General features: G+C 38.6%; 1 protein-coding gene across 1 annotated transcript in view; it reads right to left on the bottom strand.

Annotated features, from left to right (window-relative positions):
* The window catches only part of LOC132328407 (ras and Rab interactor 3-like), a 156,823-nt gene that overhangs the window by 94,237 nt on the left and 38,199 nt on the right, over positions 1-24,387 (bottom strand). The window contains exons 3-10 of the mRNA XM_059848227.1: positions 11,769-11,845; positions 10,496-10,570; positions 8,599-8,683; positions 7,799-7,902; positions 6,995-7,069; positions 5,960-5,985; positions 5,213-5,266; positions 4,031-4,173 (exon numbers count right to left, since the gene is read on the bottom strand). Of these exons, the coding sequence (XP_059704210.1) occupies positions 4,031-4,173; positions 5,213-5,266; positions 5,960-5,985; positions 6,995-7,069; positions 7,799-7,902; positions 8,599-8,683; positions 10,496-10,570; positions 11,769-11,845 (639 nt within the window). The remainder of the gene's footprint in view (positions 1-4,030; positions 4,174-5,212; positions 5,267-5,959; positions 5,986-6,994; positions 7,070-7,798; positions 7,903-8,598; positions 8,684-10,495; positions 10,571-11,768; positions 11,846-24,387) is intronic.

Here is a 24,387-nt window from a genome sequence, read left to right as displayed (position 1 = left end):
ACCAAGATTACAAAGTTAACAAAATTCTACCATGTTAAGAACATGTAGAGACAAAATTTTATTGGGAATCAACACAAGTACAGGCAAGGACTTCAGGAGCTCACAAATGCTACAGACTACACATATCAAGCAGAGCAAGGCTCAGCAGACAGGATACATACCCATGTGGTGTTAGAAAGCAGGGCAGGAAATACATACATGACTCTAATAAATATTAATGATTACATATAAAAATATGTACAGAAAAAAATTCTTTGCTGCTTATTTTCTGCTTTGCTTAGCTTGGCCTCCCCCTCTCCCTCCCCTTTTGTATTGTTACTTACATTAGGAAGAGGAGGAGAATTTAGGAGGTAGAAGTGAAAGATAATTAGTGCATAGTTCCGGTCAGGAAGCAAAGGAAATCTAAGAAAACATTCAACTCAAACAATGGAATTAAAATGGACCTGTTCTAAACACACAGAAGTCTATGTTGTTACTCTTTTGCATTGTTACAGTGTTGAAATATCTTTGTTTTTCAGGAAGACTGGATCCATGCATGCATCTAAGTCACATCATGCAAAAAAGGTTTTGCTTCCTTAAGCATCTTCTAGTGTAGTTGCAGTTGAAAAAATGCATTCTCCATAATGATTCAACAAGAAAAACCAGCAAGCCTGTTAATCACCAATAAACATCTGTAACTTTCACCCTTCCAAGCATTTGAGTGTCTTGCCTTGTTTCACTAAAATGGGTTCAGTGAGTACACTGGGGTCACCCAAGTGTCATAAATATAAGATCTCTGGTTTCACAAAGAAATGTGCCCTACTCAAAGAATCCACTCTGGAGTCTTGCTTGCAGCTTAACATCTCTCATACAGATTAGAATTAGTAGTAATTTTACATTTGCTAAATGTAAAGGAGCAATTATCCTCCTCTATCCCAACATCTAAACCAAATTGACCTTGCTGAGTACTGTGGTTGATGATGCAAATAAGGAGCACATCCACTCCAGTGACTCTTGGAGTGTAGCAGCTTTTCTGTGAAGAAATGTACAGCCAGACAGGTTTCCTAGGAATCAGTCCTCAGAGAATAGGACTCAACCACATAAACTTAACATTTGCTTTAGCTAAAGGAAAATAAATTTTTGACAGCAATGCTGGTAGGGACAAAAAGGCCTGATATCAACAGTCTCATCAGATTAACTGTTCCTAAGTGAGTTCCTCCAGAGAATTAACCAAAATGCTTCATCTTACAGTGACATGAAAAGCATGGCTGCACTGGAGTTACTCTGAAACTGTTTCTTAGAGCCCTATGAAGACAGTGAGCAAACACTCAGCTTTGATAAAAGTATCATAATTAAAAACTCAGTGCTGCTGTAGAATACCTCATACTAAATATATATTTAAGTACTGCAGCTATTCTGACTTGCTGTGGCACATTGCTCTTATTATATTAATTATTTCCAGTTTGACTCCCTATGCCTGTAAAAAACAACACACCTTAGCCCCATATAGTATGGACTCCACCTAAAAGTTGTTTCAAGAAATGTGAAAAGGAGAAAAGCCTTTTGCACTTCTCCTTTGTGATAATCCTTAAGAAAAAACTCTACTGAGAACAGCTTTTTTTCCAACAAACTTACTGCTCACCACCAAAGGTTCAGCACCAACAGCCCTGTCAAAATCAACAGAAAGCTTCTTGGTGACTTTAGCTCTGAAAGCCAGTCCCTCAGAAACCCGCTTCTGTCCAAATTTCTGCTTTCAGGCAGGGGTCAAACCATGCCACCTGGTGGAAATTTGGGTCAACACAGTAAAAGTCAAGGGTAATACACATTTGTACTTAGAAAATTGGAGCAGCGTTCACAAAGTGCATCTAGTTTGCCTTCACCTGTGTGTGCAGAACTCACCCTTGAAATGAAATTTTTCTTATGGTGAAAATCCCTCCTTTTTCTTTCTGAAACTTGAGTGATGAAAGGTTTTATACTGTACCACTGGAAGCTCTTGAAAGTAATGAAACTTACAAGCATAAAAGAGCTTTACAGGGTTACACCTTTTACCTGCACCCTGAGCAGCAGACTATCCTTGCTAAAAACAAAGTTCCTCACCCAAAGCAACTGTTCCTCCACAGGAAGTTATCAGGCTTTCCTCCTGTGGAAAATCAGATTAAGGTCAAACCTACACCTTGGTGAAGCCAAGGGAGGTTTTTTGGTGGATCCTCAAACTGTTAAGCAGTGCAAGGCAGAAGCCAGCCCCAGTTCTCTCCTTGCTGTTAGCAGTGCTTCTTTCTGAAAGCTGCTGCTGGGGAAAATGCAGCTCAGTTTGTGAAGCCAGCATGTGTCAACTAAGAGGGAGTCACTGATGGGCCATGGCATATTTTGAGAGAACAGGAGGGAAGAAGCTAGAGGCAGCCATGTGACAGTTTTCTAGGACAGCATCTTGACACATAAAGCAGTTAGGCTAACAGTGCCATCCTCCCCTCCCACTGCTCACTCCAAATCCTTAATCTCATTTTTCTGTACTTTCTCAGGCATGTTTGCCTGTGACAGTATCTACACTCTGGCTCTTTGAACAATTGTGCCTCCAATGCATTTGTGTAATGAGTGCTGCAGAAGGCAAAGGGAATCTGACTGAAACTGCAGTATCAGTGCCTCTTTGAGGCAAAATCAGAAAAGAAATCTGATGTGGACAGTTGCTAGTGGAACTTTCTTGCTTTTTTTCTGCATGTTCTTCACAAGCATTCAATAATCTACACATTTCCTTAAAAAGAAAATAGATAGGCAAGTAGTCTGTGCTATTGTCTCTTTACCACAAGAGCTAGAGAGAAGAGCCTGCTGGGAGATGACATCAGAACCCAACAAATTCCTCAAAAGTATAAACCACTGGATTACCCTTTTCCCATGTCTCCACTTGAATATAGGAAGCATCTCTGGAACCTTGCATGGACACAAATCCACCTGCAAGGGACAGACCTCACTATATCAGCGCCAATGCTCCCAAAAGTTCATTATAAAATGAGATGAAAGTATTTCAAAGTAACCATCATTTAATTATGTGTCTCATATCAATGTCCTATGAGAAATAATTTTCAATTAGTATTGCTTAAACACCTTATCTAAAACCAGAGCAGCAGTGTGCTGTCACTGAATAAACCTGTATCTGCCTCATGGCAGGTATACCTACAGGTATAGCTACCAACATCTACCTTAAAGAAATCCCAGCCTAAGCAGTAAAAGCAGAAGAGAGTGGGATTCTCTGAGTCTGCTCTAAATTCCTGTCTGGCATTATTTGTGGGGATCTTTCCAATGCTACCGACATTGCTGATGAGCTCAGCCTCCTAGAATGGGAGATGTGTGCAAAGAACAAAGTGAGGAGAGCTCACTTGCTAAGAGCAGCCCAAGTGCTCACTAAATTACATGGCTTGTGCTTTGAAAGTGGAATGATTTTGCTCTAGAGAAAAGAGAGAATGGAAGAGAAGAGAGATAAGACAAAGATAAAAACAGGCTTAGAAAACAAGCCAAAAATACACAGGTATTTTTGCTTACTTTCAGTACAAGCTGCATATCTTCCTTCCTTTATGACAAAGACACAACTAGCAAAGAACCTGCATTTTTCAATTTTACATTTGTGTCTGGTGATGTATACAGACTATTCAGGCATGTGAAAACCAGTCTTCTGAGGATCTGAACTCAACTTGTCTCGTGCCCACTGATCTGCCCATGTCCTTTCCTTCAACATCCACATCTCAACTTCTCATTCCAAACTAAATTTTGAAGTGAAAATTGCTTTCTTCTTGGTAAAAAAAAAAAGTATTTCTTTCACAATGTTGTAGCTCATCACTGAACAGGAGATAAAAAGGGAGTAACATTGCCAACGTGCAAAGCAGCTTGTTTTCAGAATATAGAAAAAAATCTTTTTTTTTAATGTGACAATCTGACTGCTGAATTATCCAGTTAACCCTGTTTACAATTGAATAGTGACACTGTTTTGATCTGCAGAAAAGAAATAAAAAGGATGTCCTGTGAACTACTCTTTTTCCAAGTCCTGTCTGCTCAGCCTTACCTTTCCATAGTAATGGAATGGATGGGTCATCACAACTAGAGGCATAACATTTATTACCATCTTCCAGCTCATTGTTGACTGTGTCACCATTTCCAACATTCTTGCTTTTAAGGGTGAAGAAATTTTGCATCCTCACGTTGTACCTGAAAGTGCAAAGAAAAGGACCCTAAAAAGGTTGGATTTTTGCATTTTCTTGGCAAACTTTAAAACCATCTGAGAAAATCTTATGCAGGCAAGCAGTAAAGCCTAGATGTATGTTCTCTGACAATTAATAGGAAGTGAAGAGAAAGACTGTCCAACTCAGTGGCAAGCTGACAGGAAAGCAAGGACAGCACCTATCTCTCATGACATACAGCAAACTGCAAAAAGGCACTAGAGCAGATTTAGTGAAGGCACAACATTGGAGCTGTTCATTTTGGAGCCAGGCCATTTACTATACAGCAGCTTCTTTCCTCCTGCATCAGCTCACAATTCACCTCACTGTTTCTTTCAGTACTGTGCTCCCTGTGGGAGGGCTCTTGAGCATTTCTGGGACTGCTGACCATGCCCTTCTAAAGACAGCATGCATCTATTTTAGCACTAGGGTGGGACCTAAGAGGACTGTCAATGACTCTGCTAAGACTTGAAGTAGGAGAAAAGGGAGTTCCTACAGGGTGATTTGTGAGGGGAGGGCACCAAGGGATATAAGTCTAAGCAACTTGCAATAGAAGGGTGGACTCAGTCACCTGCAGTAACAGTGAGACCTCTGACTCTCCTGTCAGAGGCAGTGAAACAACAGAAGATGTCAGTAAACAACTTGGTATGAGATGGTCTGAAGACATATATATGCTTAGCACTCTATCTAATGTTCCTTGACCTCATTCTCCAGGGAGTACAAAATATGTGTGTTTACAATCCAGAGCACCCTGCAAACTTTTCATACAACTCTGTATAAATGACATTTTTCTTAGCTTTTTCTGAAAGCCACTTTACCTCTGTGCACTATGAAAAGGATGCATGAAAGCATTTTCTGCTGATTAAGCACAAACCTAGAATTAATTGATTAAGCATAAAACCCAACAGATCTAACATAGAAACATGACTGGCTGTATTTCCCTCAGGCAGGAAGACCAAGGACAAAACAAGACCAAAAGAATGATGGTCAGTTAACATCTAAAGGGTACAGTAAGGAGAAGTACTTACTTCATGATAAGTATGTAGAATGAGTACATAATGATGAGTACAAGGCTTTCCCACCTCAAAAAGACAGAAAGAAGTGTTAGAAGGCCACTCAAACAGCCGTATGCTTTTCAAGTTTTATGTAGGAGTGTGCCTTAAACATCTGGTACAAGTCACATTTGTGCACACAGGACTCACATCATTAAGATTAGATGGTGTCTCAGCAGAATGAGAGGGGAAGCAGACTCTCAAGTTTCAATAAACATGCAAATAAACTGCAATGCATGTATTTCAGAAATGTGCTATGCAGACTGAAACCACAGCTACCCTCTGAGCATTGTAACACCAAGGCCTTTTGCAATTCAGTGCTGAAAGACAGGCCAGGCACTCTGAGAGCACTGTGAGAAGGTGCCTATGATCCTCCACTAGGATTCGCTTTGGAGAGTTCATTGGAACACCTGGCATCCCCACAAATGTTAACAGTCAGAATCAGAGCAGAAGAGTTTTGGTTACCCTCCCTGCACATGGGAATCTTGGGGCCTTACACAGAGCCCATGTACCTCCTTAATGTTTTCTGGTTCTTACATTTTCTTTCAGTTTTCCTTGACCATCACAAAAACTAAGCCCAAACAAAATACAAAGGATTTCCTGAGTGTTTAATCCAGCTCATACTCTCAGTGAGTGGAATGAAAGTCAATTACACTAAAACTCTATTTACTGGTGAGCCTCATGGCAAATACAGGACAGCACGGAATAATTTACACAACTTACCATTCTATTTTCTCATCATATATGAACTAGAAGAAGGGAAAAAAGGAAACACATCAATTGACCATTTCTCTGATCCATCTCAAAAAACTGTCAAATTTCTTCAGCAAGTATTGGCCATATCTAGACAGACCTACTCAAGTTTTGACCCTTTCTAACCAGAACTTCCACTGCATGGATCCTGCCCCTCACAAAACATAAACTTTGTGTACAGTGCCTGGACCCCTGTCAGTGGCTGTTTTAAGAACTATTAAGGGAAATGGTACAAGCATGTGAAAGACAGACAGATTTGTGGGTACTCATGGACCCACATGCTATGCTGTGCAAATGGCAGCAAAGTCACTTATTCCAAAAAACCTTAACTCTTGAGTCCTCCTAACAGCTAGACTAGTTTTAGCAGAACAGGCAGGCATTTTACTTCTCCTCTTGGGTCAAGTGGTTATACGGATTTTACTCCATCCTGTGTAACTGCTGTAACCAAATACACAGCCACTGATCCACTTGTATTACAAAATACAGACTAAGTGGATTCTGCCCTGCCTTGCCACTGGACACATTAAATGTGTACATTCAGGAACTACTACACTGCTGTAGATGAACAAAGTGGTATCTCACCTGTGCTCTACATGGAAAAACTTACCCAGAATCAGAAATAAAATTACTGTGTAGAAGCAAGAAACAGCCACCTTCTCCATTTAAAATAGATGTGTAGCTGAAAATTGTTCACCTCCACATCAAGCAGTCTCCTTGGTCTGAGGAGAGTACTATCTGCACTGCATAACAGCATCCTACTAGCCTGCAGAACTTTACAAACCCTAGGTACAAAATGAACGGACACTGATGGACATGGTGGGCACATATTCCATGGGGCTGTATGAAATTTTCATAGTTATACAACATTGTGGAGCTCAGCTCTCACTTCCAGATGCCACTAGAACTAGCTAGGAAAATGATTATTTGCCAGTGTGTATAGTGAGCAGGCTGGTCCACCAAAAATTCAAGCAATGAAACACAGTAGCAGATAAGAGAGCTACTTACCACGATAAGTACGATCACCGATATTGTGTAGTACACAGAATCCCGGAACACAGCCCACTGGGTGAGAGAAACCACCTGAAAAACACCACACCTTCAGCCAACAAAAATATGGGATTTCAAAAACAAACAAACAAACAGATCCCTATCTTAAAATAACTCAGGTGTGTGAGCAGAGTAATTATTACTAGCAACAATTCTGAAACCAAATGCAGTTTTATGCTACTACAAAGATGTACCAGTCTGTTAGACAATGGATCTATAATAAGTATCAGTTATCAAAATCATATAGAAACTTCCTTTATTGAAATACATTTATTACTAATGATACTTGATTTGATCATAATTTCAATTGTAAAGTAAAATTCATCATACTGCAGCAAATCAATTGTTACTCGTCCTTTTATTTGTGGATATATTGGACTTACTACCTGAAAAAATATGATAAACAATTTAACTATCTATTGAGTAAATGGAGCAAATGTCATGCTGGTCTCCCAGATTCTTTGACTGTCACCAGTACCAGGAAGGATCAGCAGATGCCAATGATCAGTTCATTGTGAACACAGTATTGTATTAGGAGGAACCAGTTTTCTCTGTATGCTATATATTCAGAGTGCTTACACTACAGCTGAACTTTTTGGAAACATTCACTGTTTGTAAAGCATTTGTATATTCTTTCCAATCTTTGAGGTTTTTCATAATGCCATTTTTGTCTGTGATTTGGCCTTTTTTTTTTAACATATGCTCATGGAAACCTCTACATTGTAAGCAATTGAACTATGTAAAGACAAGTATCTTACAAACCTGTCCTGCAAACAGTCCACAGACACCAACAATACAGAGGATGTTGAAAACTGCTGAACCAACAATGGTCCCAACTCCTACATCTCCATGTGTGATAAATACACCTGAAGAGGGAGCAAAACATACATAACTACCTCTGTCATTTAATTTTAGGTCACTCAGAACACGTACTACTTGTGAAGTAGAGACTGTTTCAAAAGATTAACCAAAACACGTTTCATAATTAAGGCTCAATTCTCTGTGTAATAATTTGTGCTTTTAGTCTAGCTAGCCGTGGCTTAGAACCTCTACATATATACTTGTAGTAAATAATTTCTTAACTAGTTAGTTTAACAGTAAGTTCTGTTTCACAGCTTAGTTTTCAGCTGTGTCACGTCCCTCAACCTGCTGGCCACACTGCTTCTGGTGCAGCCCAGGACACAGCTGATTTTCTGGGCTGCAAGTGCTCACTGGCTGCATAGTGACAGTTCATGAAGAGCTCATCATCCAACACCCCCAAGACTTTCTCCTCAGGGCTGCTCTTAATCTATTTCCAAATATATCAAATTACTTCTCAAGGGACTTCAATAAATCTCTTCTTTTGCGTCCTGTGCTCAGAATCAGACATTCCTCTCTGTGTTTTGAGAGAAGACTCACTGTTTCATGAGATATTTTGAGTAGTTAATGATACCACGATCCACAGACTAGCTGACAGCTGCAATTGCTGATTATAAATTGTCAGAAGAATGGGTACCTATGTTTGATCTCCTGCTGATTTTTTAAGAGGAGATCTCAAAAAAGCTTGTGTGTGGGTTCCATACCTATAACAGATGCAAACAGTTCTGGGGTGGAGCTCCCTGCTGCCATGAATGTGGCTCCAGCAACATCTTCACTCAAATGTAGTTTCTAGAAGAAAACAATTGGTAAATTCAGCACTGCTACTGTATGTACATTGTGGAGTTCTACAGTTATATATGTAAATGAACAGTCAATTGTGGCTTACATGGAGCTGATTAAAGAAAAGTATCTCTGCAGATTCAAAAGGATTGTAAACATCTCAAATTGTTTTCATTAATTTACTTCTGTAACTCTAAACACAGTCATTCAATTCCCCAACTCTTAGGGCTTCTAAAATTCAAAAATGAAAACTGGTAACAGAAAAATACAACCTTTGTGAATAAATCCTACAAACAGCAGGCTTGATTCTGGCTTCACTTTTCAACTGTGTTAATCAAAAGTGAGTCCTCTGCTGACACAGATAAAATTAGTCCAGTTAGACACAGAGAGGGCTGTGCATGATAGAGAGATCTATTTTTATGATGGTGTCTCTTAAGCTCTAATAGGATATAGGTAACTTAGAGTTCTCTGACCAGCAAAACCACGTGCAGGTCCACAAGTGGGTTGCATCAATTTAGCAGTCTGAAGATCTTTCCCTTGAACTATAAACACGGTTTCATGGAGGAGCTTTTTTCCTTTTTGAGAGTCTCTAGGATCCTGTTTAGTACACTATTTTTCTTTCAAGGATAGAAAAGTAACTAGTGACAAAAGGAGAAGTAAAAAATTCCTGTATTTTTCGAGCAGTTTGCCTGAAAACCTCTTAAGCTGAAAACAATGGCATCCTACTCTTCTTGAAAAAATATAAAACATAAACACAAATATGATCTATTACCAGTCATACTGCTGCAGAAATCAAACCTAAGTGTGCTATCTGAACTCTTGGTAGCTGTATAGATATGCAGCAGAATGTGAGACAAAATGTAAAGATGTAAAAATGTAAAGATTTTATGAAGGATCAGTAGCCAGTAATTGGTACAACCAACTGGTATAACTTAAATATGGTGTCTAAGGTGCATGCTGAATACTGAACATCTGGAAAGGGAAAGAAAAGATCCCAAATGAATACTTTACTATTCCCTTATTATTCTATTTGTTCTTCTACTGATGAGTGTAAGCTTATAACTCTGAGTAACACCAACAGGTATTTAGTACATTTGGCAACAGGAAAAGAAACTTTTAAACTAGCTACAAAAAAACCCAGGAGTTTTTCAGAAAATGGTCACTCTTATTTTTGTTTAAAAGCAAAGATGAGATTTTCATTTTGTGTTTAAAAAGGAGTTAAAATCTACACTTGTATTATGTATTTATCTTGTTCACCAAAATCATACTCAACACAACACTTACATGCCATGTATTAATTCTACTCTTTCACAATCAACTCAATTAGAATCCTAAATGTAATTTTGTAAAGTCTTCTCAGAAAAGGTAAAGCCATTATGTTACTTTTTTTTTTTCATATAAAATTTGTATTCTGATTCCATATTCAAGGTATATACTTTTCTCACACATTTGCTCCTTTTCCCACTTTATGCTAGGACCACATATATTTCCTTTCTCCTTGCTGACACGGTAGTAGATGTGCAATAAGATTTGCATAGACACCACATTATTTTTCTATCTATGATATCTTTCCTCAAGTTACTTTTTAAAAAAGGAGCACAATAATAAATCCAACCCATCCATAACCCATACCTCTTCTAGCTACATGCCTCAGGTATTTAAGAGTGGGTTTTGCCATCCAATCTCATTAAATCTTTGATTTTTTTTCTGCTTGAGTGTGGCCAGAGAAACAAGTGTGCACAGACCACTGGTTCATTTTCTTCATTGGAAATGATATCTCTAAATAAATTTCTTAAAGAATGATAATGTTCATTAACATACCTCACAAATTTTCTCTAAGGATGGAACAAAGAAGTCATCACACACTATGGCCAAAGCGTAAAACATATAAAGAGCCTGAAAAGAAAATAAATTCAAGGAATAATTTAGATTTTTCCTGTATATAAAAAGAGGAAAAAAGGTAGTGCTACCATTATTCAGCAGAAACATTTAGCTTCAATTTTTATTTAATTCCAAATAAAAATCTCCCTGTTGATAATTTTATGACATAAAACCAGATTTTTGAATGTAAGATCTCATTTGGAACATTTGTCAGACCCTAAAATATGAAAGGTACCTCACTTTACCAGAACAGGATGTCACAACAGATTTCATACAATGAAAAGCAACAGGTAAAGCTACAAAGTATGTAGTCAGCCTCCATACTTTTACCTAATTATCAGACCAAGTAATTAAATAGAAAGTAAAACCAGGCTGAGTAACAATAGTCAGGAAATATTTACACCTGGGAATAAGTGGACTCTGGCCACGGGTCACTGCACCAAAATGCTTAGAAATGATCCTGGTTCCCTGCATAGGTGTGATTCTCCCACTGCCCTATGCAGCTTTATGCGCTGTGCCCATGCACTGGGCTCGATCCTGCTGCTGTCCATCAACAGAACTCCTTTGTACTTTACTTTCCCTGAGCTGGGAATGAAAAACTGGAGCCTGCAGACCTCACTTGCTTTGTTTTTTAATACAATAGAAAATAAAATTCCAGATGATATTTTCTATATTTCTTCAGGGTTGGTTTGGGGTTTTTTAAATCGTGACTGCATCTATTGCATAGAGGCACAAAAGCAAAGAAAGAGCCTCAAGAAACTTCCACATCATGCTCGATGTCATCAATGAAGGAATACCAAACTCTGTCTATATAACATGAAACACAAGTCAGGGGATCCATTCTGCCAGGATTTTATCTCCAAGAGGATAAATGCGTAGGCACTGCAAATTCAGACTTGAATCCTTTTCTTAAATCATGGAGTCATAGAATCATTTCGATTGGAAAAGACCCTTAAGATCATCAAGTTCAACTGTTAATCCAACAATATCAAGTCCACCACTATACCATGTCCCCAAGGTATTACATTTTAAGAAATTGTACTCATATAGATGTATTAGAAATACTCAAATCAAAGTATTAAAAACTTGTTGATACATACAGAACTCTACTTAGTAAGGTCACTATGATGATTAATATCTTATTAAAAACTAAAAACAGAATAAATAAAATAAAAGGAAAACAAAAAAGAACCAAAGTAGGAAAAAAACTTACAGCAATGATATGAAGCAGAATTCCTCCTTGCTTACGTTCTTTATTTGTAAATATATCTTCAGGAAACTCATTAATGGCTGAAAGAAAAACATACTTTTTTTAAAAAATGTACACAGCATGTATAAATGGAAGAATGAAAAACAGGGAAGCATCTGCAGAAACATATGACCAAACATAAGTGCCTCTTCTGATGTATTATATTACAGCTTGCCATTTCAGAATTTCTTTGGTGCTCTGTAGTTTTGAGACACTGTGTAATCACAGTTGATACACTTACAGGAACACAGTAGAGGACAATTCACAAACTACTGGTCAAGATGCAGCAATCTGCAATGCTTTAATCTTTTACATGTTTTATAAACATTTTAAGATGCCAATGGAAGCATATATGCATGTAACAGCCAAGTAGGTTCCTTGTAGTAATACACTGCTATATATACTAGTATAGTAATATCCAGTATAATGAAATACCATTCCTTCCATGTAATATCATTCCCTCCATGAGAGGGGAATACCTTTCTGGAATAATACTGAAATACCACTAACTCTAAGAACTTATTGTCAGTGACATTAGCTGACAAAAGCAAAATTTTTCAGAGAACTTATCCCCTACCACATGAAATAATGTATGGTAAAAAATCAGTAAGCACACAAGGCATATGTTTTTTAATAAATTCTGCCTTTTAAAGATAATATTATCTGAAAAAATGCATTAAGGAACCTTCCTTAATGGAAGGGAAGTGGGAGAAAATACCCTGATCTACAGCTGCTTCCACAATATGGTTGTTTCTACATCGCTGGTTGAAATACCATGCCCCTGTGGATGTATTCAGGACACACACACCATTCACAGTGCAACCCCCCTTTTGCCCTCTGTCTCCTCCATTCAAGCTGTGGCTGTGAGAACACAGCAAAGGACAGCAAAGAACAGAGCCCTGGCCTGAGTCTCTAGCAATGATAACAGGACACTGCACACGAGGCAGATCTTTTCACATAACTGGATGCAAAGGTGTGCAGCTCCAGTCACAGGTGTTTGTGCCAGCAGTGTCATCCCCTTACTGCCACCATATGGCAGAAGGAATATATCCCTGCCCCCTATCTTGGCAAACTGGATGTGTCATCTGGGAAGCCACTACCTACCTGGTAATCTCATTCAGATGACTGTATAATATTTCACAGTAAAATGTTTAAAATGGTTAAGTTAGTAGAAACTGAAGTTTTAAGAAACATGAATAAAAATCACCATTTTTCTAATCTTTCTAAGGTGACTTTACTTCTGTGAAGTTATTACCAAATAGGAAATCAGAAGTCCTGAGGACATCAAAGGTAAGAGGCAGAAAATAAAAAACGAATGTAGGCGCCTAATCACAAAACAAAAGCAAAGCAGCTTCACTGCAAACTGCCTTGCTTCATAGACAGTATATTCTGGTGATAACAGCATTATTAATAAATAACTACTTGTAGTGAACACCTGCTTGTCTCACAGAGGTAATACTACATCAACTAATATGAAGACAGCTTTTCTCAAAGATAATTCTCCTCTCTACAAAGAACTCATGGTGTGCATTTTTCTCACAATGAGACAATTCAAAATCTTCTGTAAAAGTCAGGGAAATTAAACAAAGCTCTGGAGCTTAGCAGGCAAGATTTCTTCCTTAATGAAATGGCCACCTACCAGTGAGTGCCAAGGTACAGTATGGAGTTTTACTGTATAAATGCTGGTGGCCTTTATGGCTTTATTATGCAGATAATCACAGGTTTGGTTTAACAATCATCTCTATAAATTTAAATTTAAATTTAGTTTAACAATCATCTCTATAAATTCTCTATACCTTAGCTACATGCACTGTTCTTTATTTACTAGCTGTACCATGGCTTTAGTATCTTAAACTATTTTTTTTTCTTACCTACTGCTGCGATAACCTGGTTTCTCAGGAAAAAGCTGTTTGGATTCCCCTGGGTCCTATTTTAGGCCTGGGAATTCAACAACACTTAACTGAAGGGGGCAGTGGCATTGCCTCATCTGTATAAGCTGACAGAGGGAATATGACATTTTCAGAGTTTGAGAGAGCAGTCTGCCCTTGTGGTACATCAGATACGTGTGCACAGCAAGGCACTGCTCTGCTTCACACAGAGATATTTTCTCATGTGTGGAAGATGGAATTATCAATCTGCCTGAGTGGGAGCTGCATCGCCTTGGTTTCTACTGAAAAGAGACAGAACAGATGGGAGAAAGAGATTAAATGAAGAGCAGTACATCTAATGGGGCTAACCTTTGCCAAAAAAAGGAGGGGAACATACACCCATCATCCTAAAACCAGATAGAAATACAGAAATATTTATCCTGCTGGTACTGTTGCAAACTCATGGGTCCTGCAGCTCATCTAATCCAGCACAGATCTCAGGGGGAAGGGAGGGCACCAAGAAAGCCAAGTCTATACTGAAATTGCCAACAATTCCCTCTCTCCAACCATTAAGTCAGTGGGGAAACAAAAGCACCTTATCCAGTTACGACTTGGAGGGGACGCCACCGCCTTTTTCTCTGAGTCATGGAGGCAAAAAAATCCTTGCTTATGGCATGACAGAAAGCATGATTCACCTTTGATAAAAAGCTCTGGCTGAGCTGTCTGTGGCTAAAGAGCTATACAGGGCATGCAAAGAGCATGCCTCAGAACAGAATACCAGAGCAGCTGCAGAGCATAAGCTGCCTGCTTGGCTCCGCAGCGAAGAGCTGGCACGAAGCAGCTGGGGCAACCCCGGCATGCCTGTGACACCTGCCCTGACGTAGGCTGTTAGCAGATTAATTCTGGGTACCCTGAGAGCATTGTTCCCACATGCCCTAGCCATACCCTGACAGGCAGGCTGCCAATGAAGAGAAGTTTCAGAATCCCCTAAGCCTGACAACCATCTCAACAACCACGTGGATCTGTGGTTTTATAACCTGCCTTGACATGTGATTTCTTCACCTTATTAGCAGTTGATTTACTCATAACAAACATGCCAAGTCTTAACACCTGCTAAGTGCTCAAGCCTGCTACAACTCTTAAGGTTTTTCCTGACAGGGAAAATGGATCTGTAGATTTTTGAAGGCTATGTGCAATCAGCTCTGCCTTTGCAGGAAAGGGGTTAGGCACATGATGTACACAAAAGTTCAATGCCCCTTTTTAATGCCTACATCTTGCTCCTCTGTCCCTTCAGGCCCTGGTATAGTTACAGATTGCAATGCCTACCCCTTCACCCTGGCACTCAGGGACTGCTGATCATCAGACTCACCCAGAACAGATATGTAAGGGGACAAAGGATAGACAGAAGACAGAATTAGACACTTCCACTTCTACGCCTTCAATAATCATATTCACAAGCTGCCTTGAATACTTAAAGTTTGTGTCATTTGTTTAGGCATTGCAAACAGCTTTAGGCACCTCTGCACTCAAGTATATTTCTGCTTGTGTGCAATTCCCTTCCCACATTCCAGATCCTCATCTTCCCCAGGCTTGGTGTTGTGTCTATACACACATAGTTGTGCCTCAGTGACAGTGAACAAACTCATCACTGTGTGCAGAAGTGAGCTTCTTTGTACCTGTCAAGCAAATGCACTCAGCATTACCTGGTGTCAACAGCAAGACATCAACCGTTTGTGTGACAGGAGTTGAACTTGCAACAGACTTCATGGTACTGCAAATTACACTAAATTATAATTCCATACTAATCTGCTGCAAGATTTGATTGAAAGCCAGAAAATCATCACTCCTTCCAAAAACATTTCCCTGAATGCAAGGGTCCTATATCAGCTGAGTTGCAATGAATAGAAGTATGTCTTGTAACTACTCTTGCTTTTAAGAACATTTGTGACTTTAGCCCATACTGCTCTTCAAAATCAGTGCACTGGGAAGATTTTTACAGAAAGACAGCAATTTTGAAAGCATCCTCCCATATTCTCTTTACCATGAATGTCAAAAGGGTCAGTCCCCTGTCATGTTTCACCTATTACTCCAGGTGCTAAAGTGGTACAGTCTCAGCAGGACAGCAACAACCTCAGTGCATGGAGGTAGTCTCAGGGAACAACATAATACACCCAGCTAATCTTCTTGCACAACCCGTGCACTGTAAATATTGTGATAGTAATTGTGTACTTGAGAAAAGAATAGCAGATAGATTTTGCTCATAGAAAAGTATTGACTTTAGTAATGCAATGTAGTATTAATACCAGAAACAAAGCCAAACCCAAAGATTTTACCATCACAGGGAAACTAGTTTACTAAAATATAAAATGTGTCATATGGAAGTCCTCCTTTTTAATAATACTTCCTAAATTAGATGTAATGGATTTGAATAGTCACCAGAAAAATCATAAATGTGCCATAGTACATTAAAGATATATTTCTTTCACACACTAACAGGCCCTTAGCTCTCAACTGGCATTGAAGAAAAACGGTACACTCAGCAAGCACATTTAAACATGAAAGCTGGTAACATACAAATCTTAAAAGGACCAAAGAAGAAATAAAGAACAGTTCACTGATCATGTCAGATGCCCTCTGGAAAAAGTAGGAATTATCAAGCTTTAATCTCCTATTCCCATTAGACAGCTGTTTCCAGTTTTCTGTAGCAGGATGGCTTGTGGCTTTTCCCTCATGCTCAGCTCAGCTTTTGCTCCATACTAACCTAAGCAGCAGTCTTACAGCAAATCAGGAATGGGTTATTATTCAAAGAAATACACATGTTTATTTGAAAAATTCTGCAAGGACACTTCAGTAGAGATAACTCTTTAGTAAACTTGTCTCATGGATTATACCACCTGAGCAACAATTAGATAACAATAACAATAATTCAAATGAAATGCAACGAAATTATTTGAAACACAACCCAACTTCTTCAAGAGGCATTTGTGAATCCATGTAAAAGTCTGTGATGCCAAAGATCAAGCTTTCTATTTGCAGGCAAAGTACCATCTGGCAGGAGGCACACTAAGCATCCTCCTCCATACCCCTCACCTCATAAACAGTAGATTTATGAGCAAATTTTATCTCTCTGGTATATTAATTCAATTTACATTGCTCAACCAAAAGAGGACTCCCAAGTGCAATCATATGTGCAATGGAAAAGTAGCAGCTTACAAAGCAAATAACTGACTCAACACTCAACCATGAAATGCATTTAATATATGATTGTAAAGAATGGTATTATTTATGAAATAGCCTTGAAAATTCTCTTTCCATCAGTATGAAGTTATGAAAATACCTACAGAAAACTGGATTAGCTACAGTAAAAAGAAGAACTAATACCATATTAAATCCTAGACTTACACTGAGTTTATTCTCTCTTTTATAAAAAAAGTATTTTCACTCATTAAGTTGATGTCAAACAATGAAAAGACACATTAAGAATTATCTATCAACCAAAAAATTAAAAGGCATGATGAAATTCCAGTTCCTGATCTAGGGGACTCAATGATGACACAAGAATACACAAGCACTGAAAAACGAGGATGCATCCACATAACAGAGAGCAGCCTTTCATGTATTAACCATTGTGTTGCTCAAAAAAAACCTGTAAAAGGTTCCCAAGGTTTGAAATTATGTTTTGCTTGTTTTTTTCTCCCTGGCCTCCAGACCATTCACATGATTTCTGAACTGTTCTAGCATCTTCTCTTATTAGGACACCAGTTTTCCACTAAGCATGAGTGTATTCTTCAGAATGCCACCTATGGACCCCAACCTTTTTATTTCATGCATCAGATTCCTAAACCAGGGTATTACAAAAATTTTCACCTTCTCCCCTTTCTCACTTACTGACTCATATTCTGTTTACACTACTCTCAGCCAAGGCTGGCAAAGCAGTTCAAATAATGCCAGGGTCCAGCACTGGTGCAGCTTTTTCAGATATGACATGTCATTTCCAGGCTCTAGGGGGATAATTCTGGTTCTCAGGATTGAATAAACACCATGGAATAATGTGAACAGTTTAAATTGTACTACCTCTTGACTGTCCTATGAATTAACTAAAGACATCAGTTACCAGTAAATAATTGTGTCTTCTACATGGAATTTGCCTCTACGTGGAATTTCCCATTCTGAGCTCCATACATTTGACACTACCTTTCTCTCATTTTTTGCTTCCTGAAAGCCTACAGACGTTCCTGAAAGTTTCTGTGGTCTACAGCACCTTGTTTCATTTGAAGGAGAGAGCCTTTGGCTGTGCTGGGTTTCGGACTCGGTTTGGCTGTGTCCTTTTTAAATACAGATAAAAAGTGATGTCCCTGGCAAGATCACTACCTTTTGGAAAAAGGATAATGACTGGATTAACAATCAGTGCCGTGACTCACATATAAAGGACAGTTATTAAAAGGTCAGGCTACTTTTCAGCCCTTCAGAAAAGAATCATTCCTTATGTTTTTCACAGGCAAGCATTCCAGCTGCAAACAAGCTGGAGAATCAAACATCACACTATGAGGTTTTGGTATCATCAGCTCAAGCTCAATAAGGTCTTGTTTAGAATTTTTTTTACTCCCAGTCAGACTCAAAAATCTCTTCCAGAACTAAAGGATGGAAAGTATTTATGCTAATTGTTCAGCATAATGGCTTATAGCTCAGTTTATTCACCTCACAATAACACCAAGAAGAGGCTGCTTTGTCTGACATGTCAATAGCATCTTCAAGGGGATTCCACTGCAGGCCTATTTATAAACTGTACTGCCATGGGAAAAATTACAATCTGATTTCTGTAACAATGGGCTTTGAAATCAAGCAGACAAGTTGTAGAACTTCACTGGAAAAATTACAAAAAGTGCAATGTAATTTTAAGACACTGTGGACTAGTAAGCCCCTTTGAAATGACCCACTCCATTTGGCACAAATGGACACTTCTACACATAGTGTGTATTAACTCCCCTGTTAAAATATTTTTTTAAAATACTTTAACAAATATTTTTACTGAGTATGCACTGGAGCTGCTCTTACAAATACTGCTGCATTATGCCTAATGAATAGCTTGACAATCAGAGCAGACCACTATCTCTTCCTTGGTTTCCAAAATTACTCTGTCAGCAGGCAGTACACAAGGAACAACCACCACAGAAGCTGCCCTTGGCAGATCTCCTCACACTAAAGAATTTCATAGCAGGGAGAAAATCTTCCTTGTGCTGCTTGAATATGCAAGCAAGAGGGATCAGTTAAGTGAATTTGGTCCAAGCTAGAAATAATCTTTTCTGAACATCTGAAGACCTCATTTGGCATAGGGATGCCTTATTAGTCCACTCCAACATTATTCCATTGATGCCACGTGAACAATGGGATCAAAACTGACCTTCAAAAAGTAAAATCTGGCTACCATGGCAGAGCTAATAAAAAGATGGGTATATTTAAGAGCAGATATAAATGAATTGACAGGAAATAATGTCTTTATAAAATATCACTGATCCTGTTCCATGAACACCTCTCCTTGCAAAATGACTACAAAGGTACTTTTCTGTACAACCAAGTTTCTTCTATCCACCCTTCTTCAGTGAATAAAATTGGGTGATTACTACCTCCTTACATGTGCTGGAGACAGACCTCAAATAACACAGAATATGGTCTATTACCTGCCAAGTACACCCTCAGCAGAAGTGACAACCATATTCAACTGGCAAATGCACTGGCAAAATTGACTGGATTCAAATCAGACCACAGATTAAGTTTGAACTGCTGTAGCCAGAAAAGCTACCAGGTTACTTGAAAACTGAACAGATCACATGTAGAAAACACTGAGACAAAATAATTAAGCAAGCACAAGAGCTGGCACAGCAGCTATCATTCAGAACAGAAGTGCACTTTAAATGAAACTGTGCTATTGTGCCTCCAGTACAGTGAATGCATAATAATAAGCTTTTGAATCCCTTGTACTTCAGTAAAAGCTTCAGCATGGCTCATTTAAAAGCAGCTGTATTGGCACACACCATCCTTTTCCCCCAAATGCATAGAAAAGGAAACGAAATTTAATACTTAAAATATACCCCATCCAAGCAGGAATATTAACCATCTAGGAAAATTGTGATATTCTTCAAGTTGAAATAGCACAAAAACTATACATGGCTAAGATTCTACGAGGCTAAGATTAATTTAAACAAATTGCTTTTCTAGAATCAAATGGGCATGAGACAGCAGAGACTGTCAGGCCTACTAAGTCCAGAGAAAGGCATACAATGGGTATGCATGGGTATTGCTTACTTTTCTTACTTAGAAGCTTCTCTTTCTAGATATAAAAGGAAAATTATGGAAGGTAATTGAAAAAAGACCTAACTAAAACATCTATTCCACCTCTGCCAACTTAGGTTTGTTTCCAACAGTGAGTTTTCCTGTACTTTGTCCAAAAAACTCCTTTAACCAAGAGGGAACCAGTAAAATTCAAAGATGCTGCACTAAGGCAGAGGCCTTAGGGCCTCTTTGGTGACCTTACTGAGGCCAGAATATCCAAGAGAGTTCAGTACAGGCAAGCCAACATTTTCATGGAACTCAGAAGCCCTATCTAGCTCTTAAAAAAATGTGGCTGCTGATGCCACACACTGTGATCTGCTGGTTAATTCTCCAAATTTTGCTTTTCTCTTGGAAGGAAGTTGAATTTTGGAAAATTATTTTAAGTTGCACCAAATAAGCTCTCAAAAAAACCCTCCAACCGCGTTAAAAACCTCTGGATGAAGTCAGGCTTTGAAGTCAAGCATTCAGTATAACTTTTGGTTCCATGTACCCCTTGGTGCTTTGAAAGACTCATTTTCATATGGAAATCAGAAGCACAATAGTTTTTCCGTGTGAGCCATGCTTATGTGGTATAGCCAAGTCTCATTACTTCTTTGTAAAACAGAGAATATTTGGTTTTTTACTTTTTCTGAAACCGTGGTCCTGAAATCATGCAATTATGTAAGAACATCAGCTTTCACTTAAAACAAAAAAATCTGCCTCCAGCCTTCATGTTTGTAGAAGAGGGCACAAGCCCAAAAACCTAAAAGATTTACAAAACCCAGAAGACAAACAAAAAAAGAGACCCAGACCTGTTGTTTATCTTTTAAACAAACATCACAATTTTGTGGGGCCAGGTTTACACTTTTTGTGCACATGGGATTACTAGCATTACTTCTCAGTTCATATGGTTTAGCTCAAAGTCACAAACACATGAATATTCCAGCATGCAGTTTCTGCTCAGTAATAAAAAATGTCATCAATGCATCTCTTACACCACAGATGAACAATCTGCTTCACCTTTTCCACACAGGTAATCCCAACCAAGGCAATGAAGACTCAATCCTCCAGCTCTTACGTCACGATTCCTTTACTGCATAAATAATTTTTAAAATGGCAGATTTGCACAGTCCTCCCCAGACAACATCCCTTGGAGCACTTTCTCATTAGTCTAGAAACTCACTAAGAAGCTGTAAACAGTACTGCAGCGCTTCAAGAACAATCTCTTGTAAGTTCTAGCCTCTACTATATATTTCAATATCCTCATATTCAATATGAAATCTGTCAAGTAAAAACCAGCTTCTTAGAAGATCTGGAGACTTCCACATACTAATACTGCCTGCTAAGCAGCACTGGAAATTTCAGGGAGGGCAACTGATTTATGTCCTAAATGCATAGTAATTATTCCAGAATAAAAGCCATATCGATGTAGAATAGAGGCAAACAGCAGGAGAGTCCACTATTAGAAAGCAGTAAGATAAACATTACAATAATTTCACAATCCAAAATTACAGTCCTTCTCATGCTGTCTTCAATCACACAGAATGCTATTCCATGGCTATTTAGTATCTGTAAATAAATGTTGCAGTAAAGCTCGCACCAATTCACAGAAAGAAGGAGAGACAAACTCTACTTAGAGCTATGCTAGACAAAGGGGAATACAAGGCCAAAAGCCACTGAAGTGAAATGAGCAAAAGGAAGGAAATAAAGGGAAAAAGTTACATCAATTTAGTAATGTCACAGCCCAATCATGAAAGATCTGTACAGGTGTTTTTTAGACCTTAGAAGTTAAGTGTAGAAGAAAGTACAGTTAAACACTACACACATCTCTAACCCAGCCAGCTCAGATACCATTAATAGGGGAACTACTGTCACACAAGCTTCAGCTCATATGGCACAAGCCCAGCTGGAAGCCTGGATATATAGGTCATAGCTGGAGCTCCTGCTTCACTGCTGCAGGTTCTACAAATAGCTCCCCTGAACTCAGGTATTTCTCCATTTCTGCACAAATTCTCAAGCTGCATGTCTGGAGTGTAGCTTTGTAAAACCAGGCATCCTGCTGTCACTGTACTGCATGCATGCTCTTCTCATGCCTAAGTAGCCATCAATAGTGCACCCAATTTAAACAGTGCCAGCAGTTTTAATTTCTTTACATGCTGCTGCCTGACAAGCAAATTGATGAGTTCTCTCCACCTTATTCTGCACTGGTTTACTACTCAGTCTGCATACAGACTATGAGGTACCATTCTGCAGAAAATCCCAAACCAACACATCAAAAATGTATCTGCACCGGATGGACGCTTGCAAAAGGCTTAGCAGGCACCAAACTATATTGTCCAGCCTTGAGAAGCAAGAAAGGTACATCTACCTGGACCATCAGAAAGGCACCATGGGAAATAATCACAGTCTATAAATATCACTGAGGTAACTACAAAAACAAAGACAGGGAATTATGGAGTGTCAGAACATGGCAGGAAAAGAATCAGCACCTGAAAGCTAATGAAGGCAGAACATGCACTAAATTCTTAACAAGAGGAGCAATAGGAAGATGACATACTTATCTAATCATACCAAACAGCAGCACATATTTTGGCCACATAGTACAAAGCACTTTCTGAAACCATATACATGAAATTAAAAAAACACGCAGAACAATATCCAAAATTTTCTTAAGAAACATCACACCAAGATGGTGCCCACAAAATACATGTACAAACTTCTCATTCAAAGGATGCTTTTGAGTCTGGTCTAAATGAGGCAAGTCTCCTGGGTTACCCACATCACACACTGCCATTCAAGGAACTTTAACATACAGCTACAAAACATACAGATTGCTTTCACTTCTGCCCATGTAGGAACAACACTTCACTATTCTTCTGTCTTAAAATAAGCTTGTATCATCTTCATCTCATTACATCATGTAGTTCAGAAACTGGTTTTTCTCTTTTAGAACTAGTTTAGGTGAATTGAAGAGGAAATCCTACCTTCCTATCATATATCAGAAATACACAGAACATATATATATATATATATATATATATATATATATATATATATGTATGTATGTATATTCTGTTCATATTCTCTCTATATGTATCTATTTAGATTTTCCTCCAACAGTTAGGAGAAAAAAAACCCAACAGGCACAAATAAGGTGGTTTGTTGTATTCCGGCTGTGCACCAGAAAACATAGACAGTCATAGAAATAAATCGGATAGAATATGGCTGCAGAAGCAGAAGTTGGCTGAAAGAGTGGTCAGAAAATGAAGAAATGTGGACTAGGACAGTGAGAACTTAGAGACAGCAGAGCCTCACCCCAAACTTCATCTGCTTTCACCTGATGTAAGGCAAGCAGTGCCTCTGATCAATTATATCTCATCTGCCCAGAGAGCCAGAGCTAACATTTCAAAACCTCTTTATATGCCAATTTTAGATTACTAAATCTATTCACTTCAATTAATTGTAACTCCCTTCAACAGCTGGGCACAATGTAGGCTGATGAAGACAGCAAGCTGACTGACCTGCTCGTGTATTTCAATTCACCTGGAATCAAAGGTTTGCAAACACCAAAGGACACTACCAGATGACTGCCAGATGAGTACCATTTTTCTAGTCTTCTGTTCTACGAAAATGTTTCTTCTGCTGCTTGAAAAACAACAAATACTGGGCATAAAATCTTGCACCTGGTCTGTGAAACAGTAAGGCCTGATAAACCGTTCTTGCTTAATAATGGATTATGCCTTTTAAACTCCTTAACCTGAGCGTGGCAGGGCTCAGCTTGGCCAGTCAGTCAGAAAGCACTAGTTACTGCTTACTTCAGCACCTCTCATCAGCCACTAACACAATCACTGCAGTCATTCAATCACGGAGTGAAGCCCTTGCGTTATTTTCCAGCGCAGTTTCTCTCATCAATGTTAAACGATTCGAGATAGATCATTCAAATTAATTTTGCAGTGAAGATACAAGCTGAATGATAGAACTTGATTTCCCCAACTGCATGGTGTGATTAATGCCACAATTGGGAATGATATGTACCAGTTTGATTTCCAGCAGTTGTTCCATCCACTAGGAAAAGCTCTCCCCATTCTTACAGTGAAAGCATATATTGTGGTTCAATACAAGACCGGGCAGCTAACCAAGTAACAGCTTGTTTTTATCAGTTTGGTTTTTTTCTTCCTAAATTTAACAGTTGGGAGACTTTGAAATGTGTCTGCAGATGAATCAACAGCTTAAATGGTTCAGTGAGCAAAATAATTGTATGGATTTTTTTTTGGTCAACATGGGGATTTTAACATATTTGCACTTTGCAGACATAAATTAGAGTAAAACTCATTTCAATTTTGGTTCCCTTTAACTCTCATTTCCTAAACACATTTTTTCTGAAAAGCTAATATTGAAATTAAGAA

This window comes from Haemorhous mexicanus, chromosome 6, assembly GCF_027477595.1.
Source record: "Haemorhous mexicanus isolate bHaeMex1 chromosome 6, bHaeMex1.pri, whole genome shotgun sequence".
NCBI lineage: Eukaryota > Metazoa > Chordata > Aves > Passeriformes > Fringillidae > Haemorhous > Haemorhous mexicanus.
This window is presented reverse-complemented; position numbering and strand designations above follow the sequence as displayed.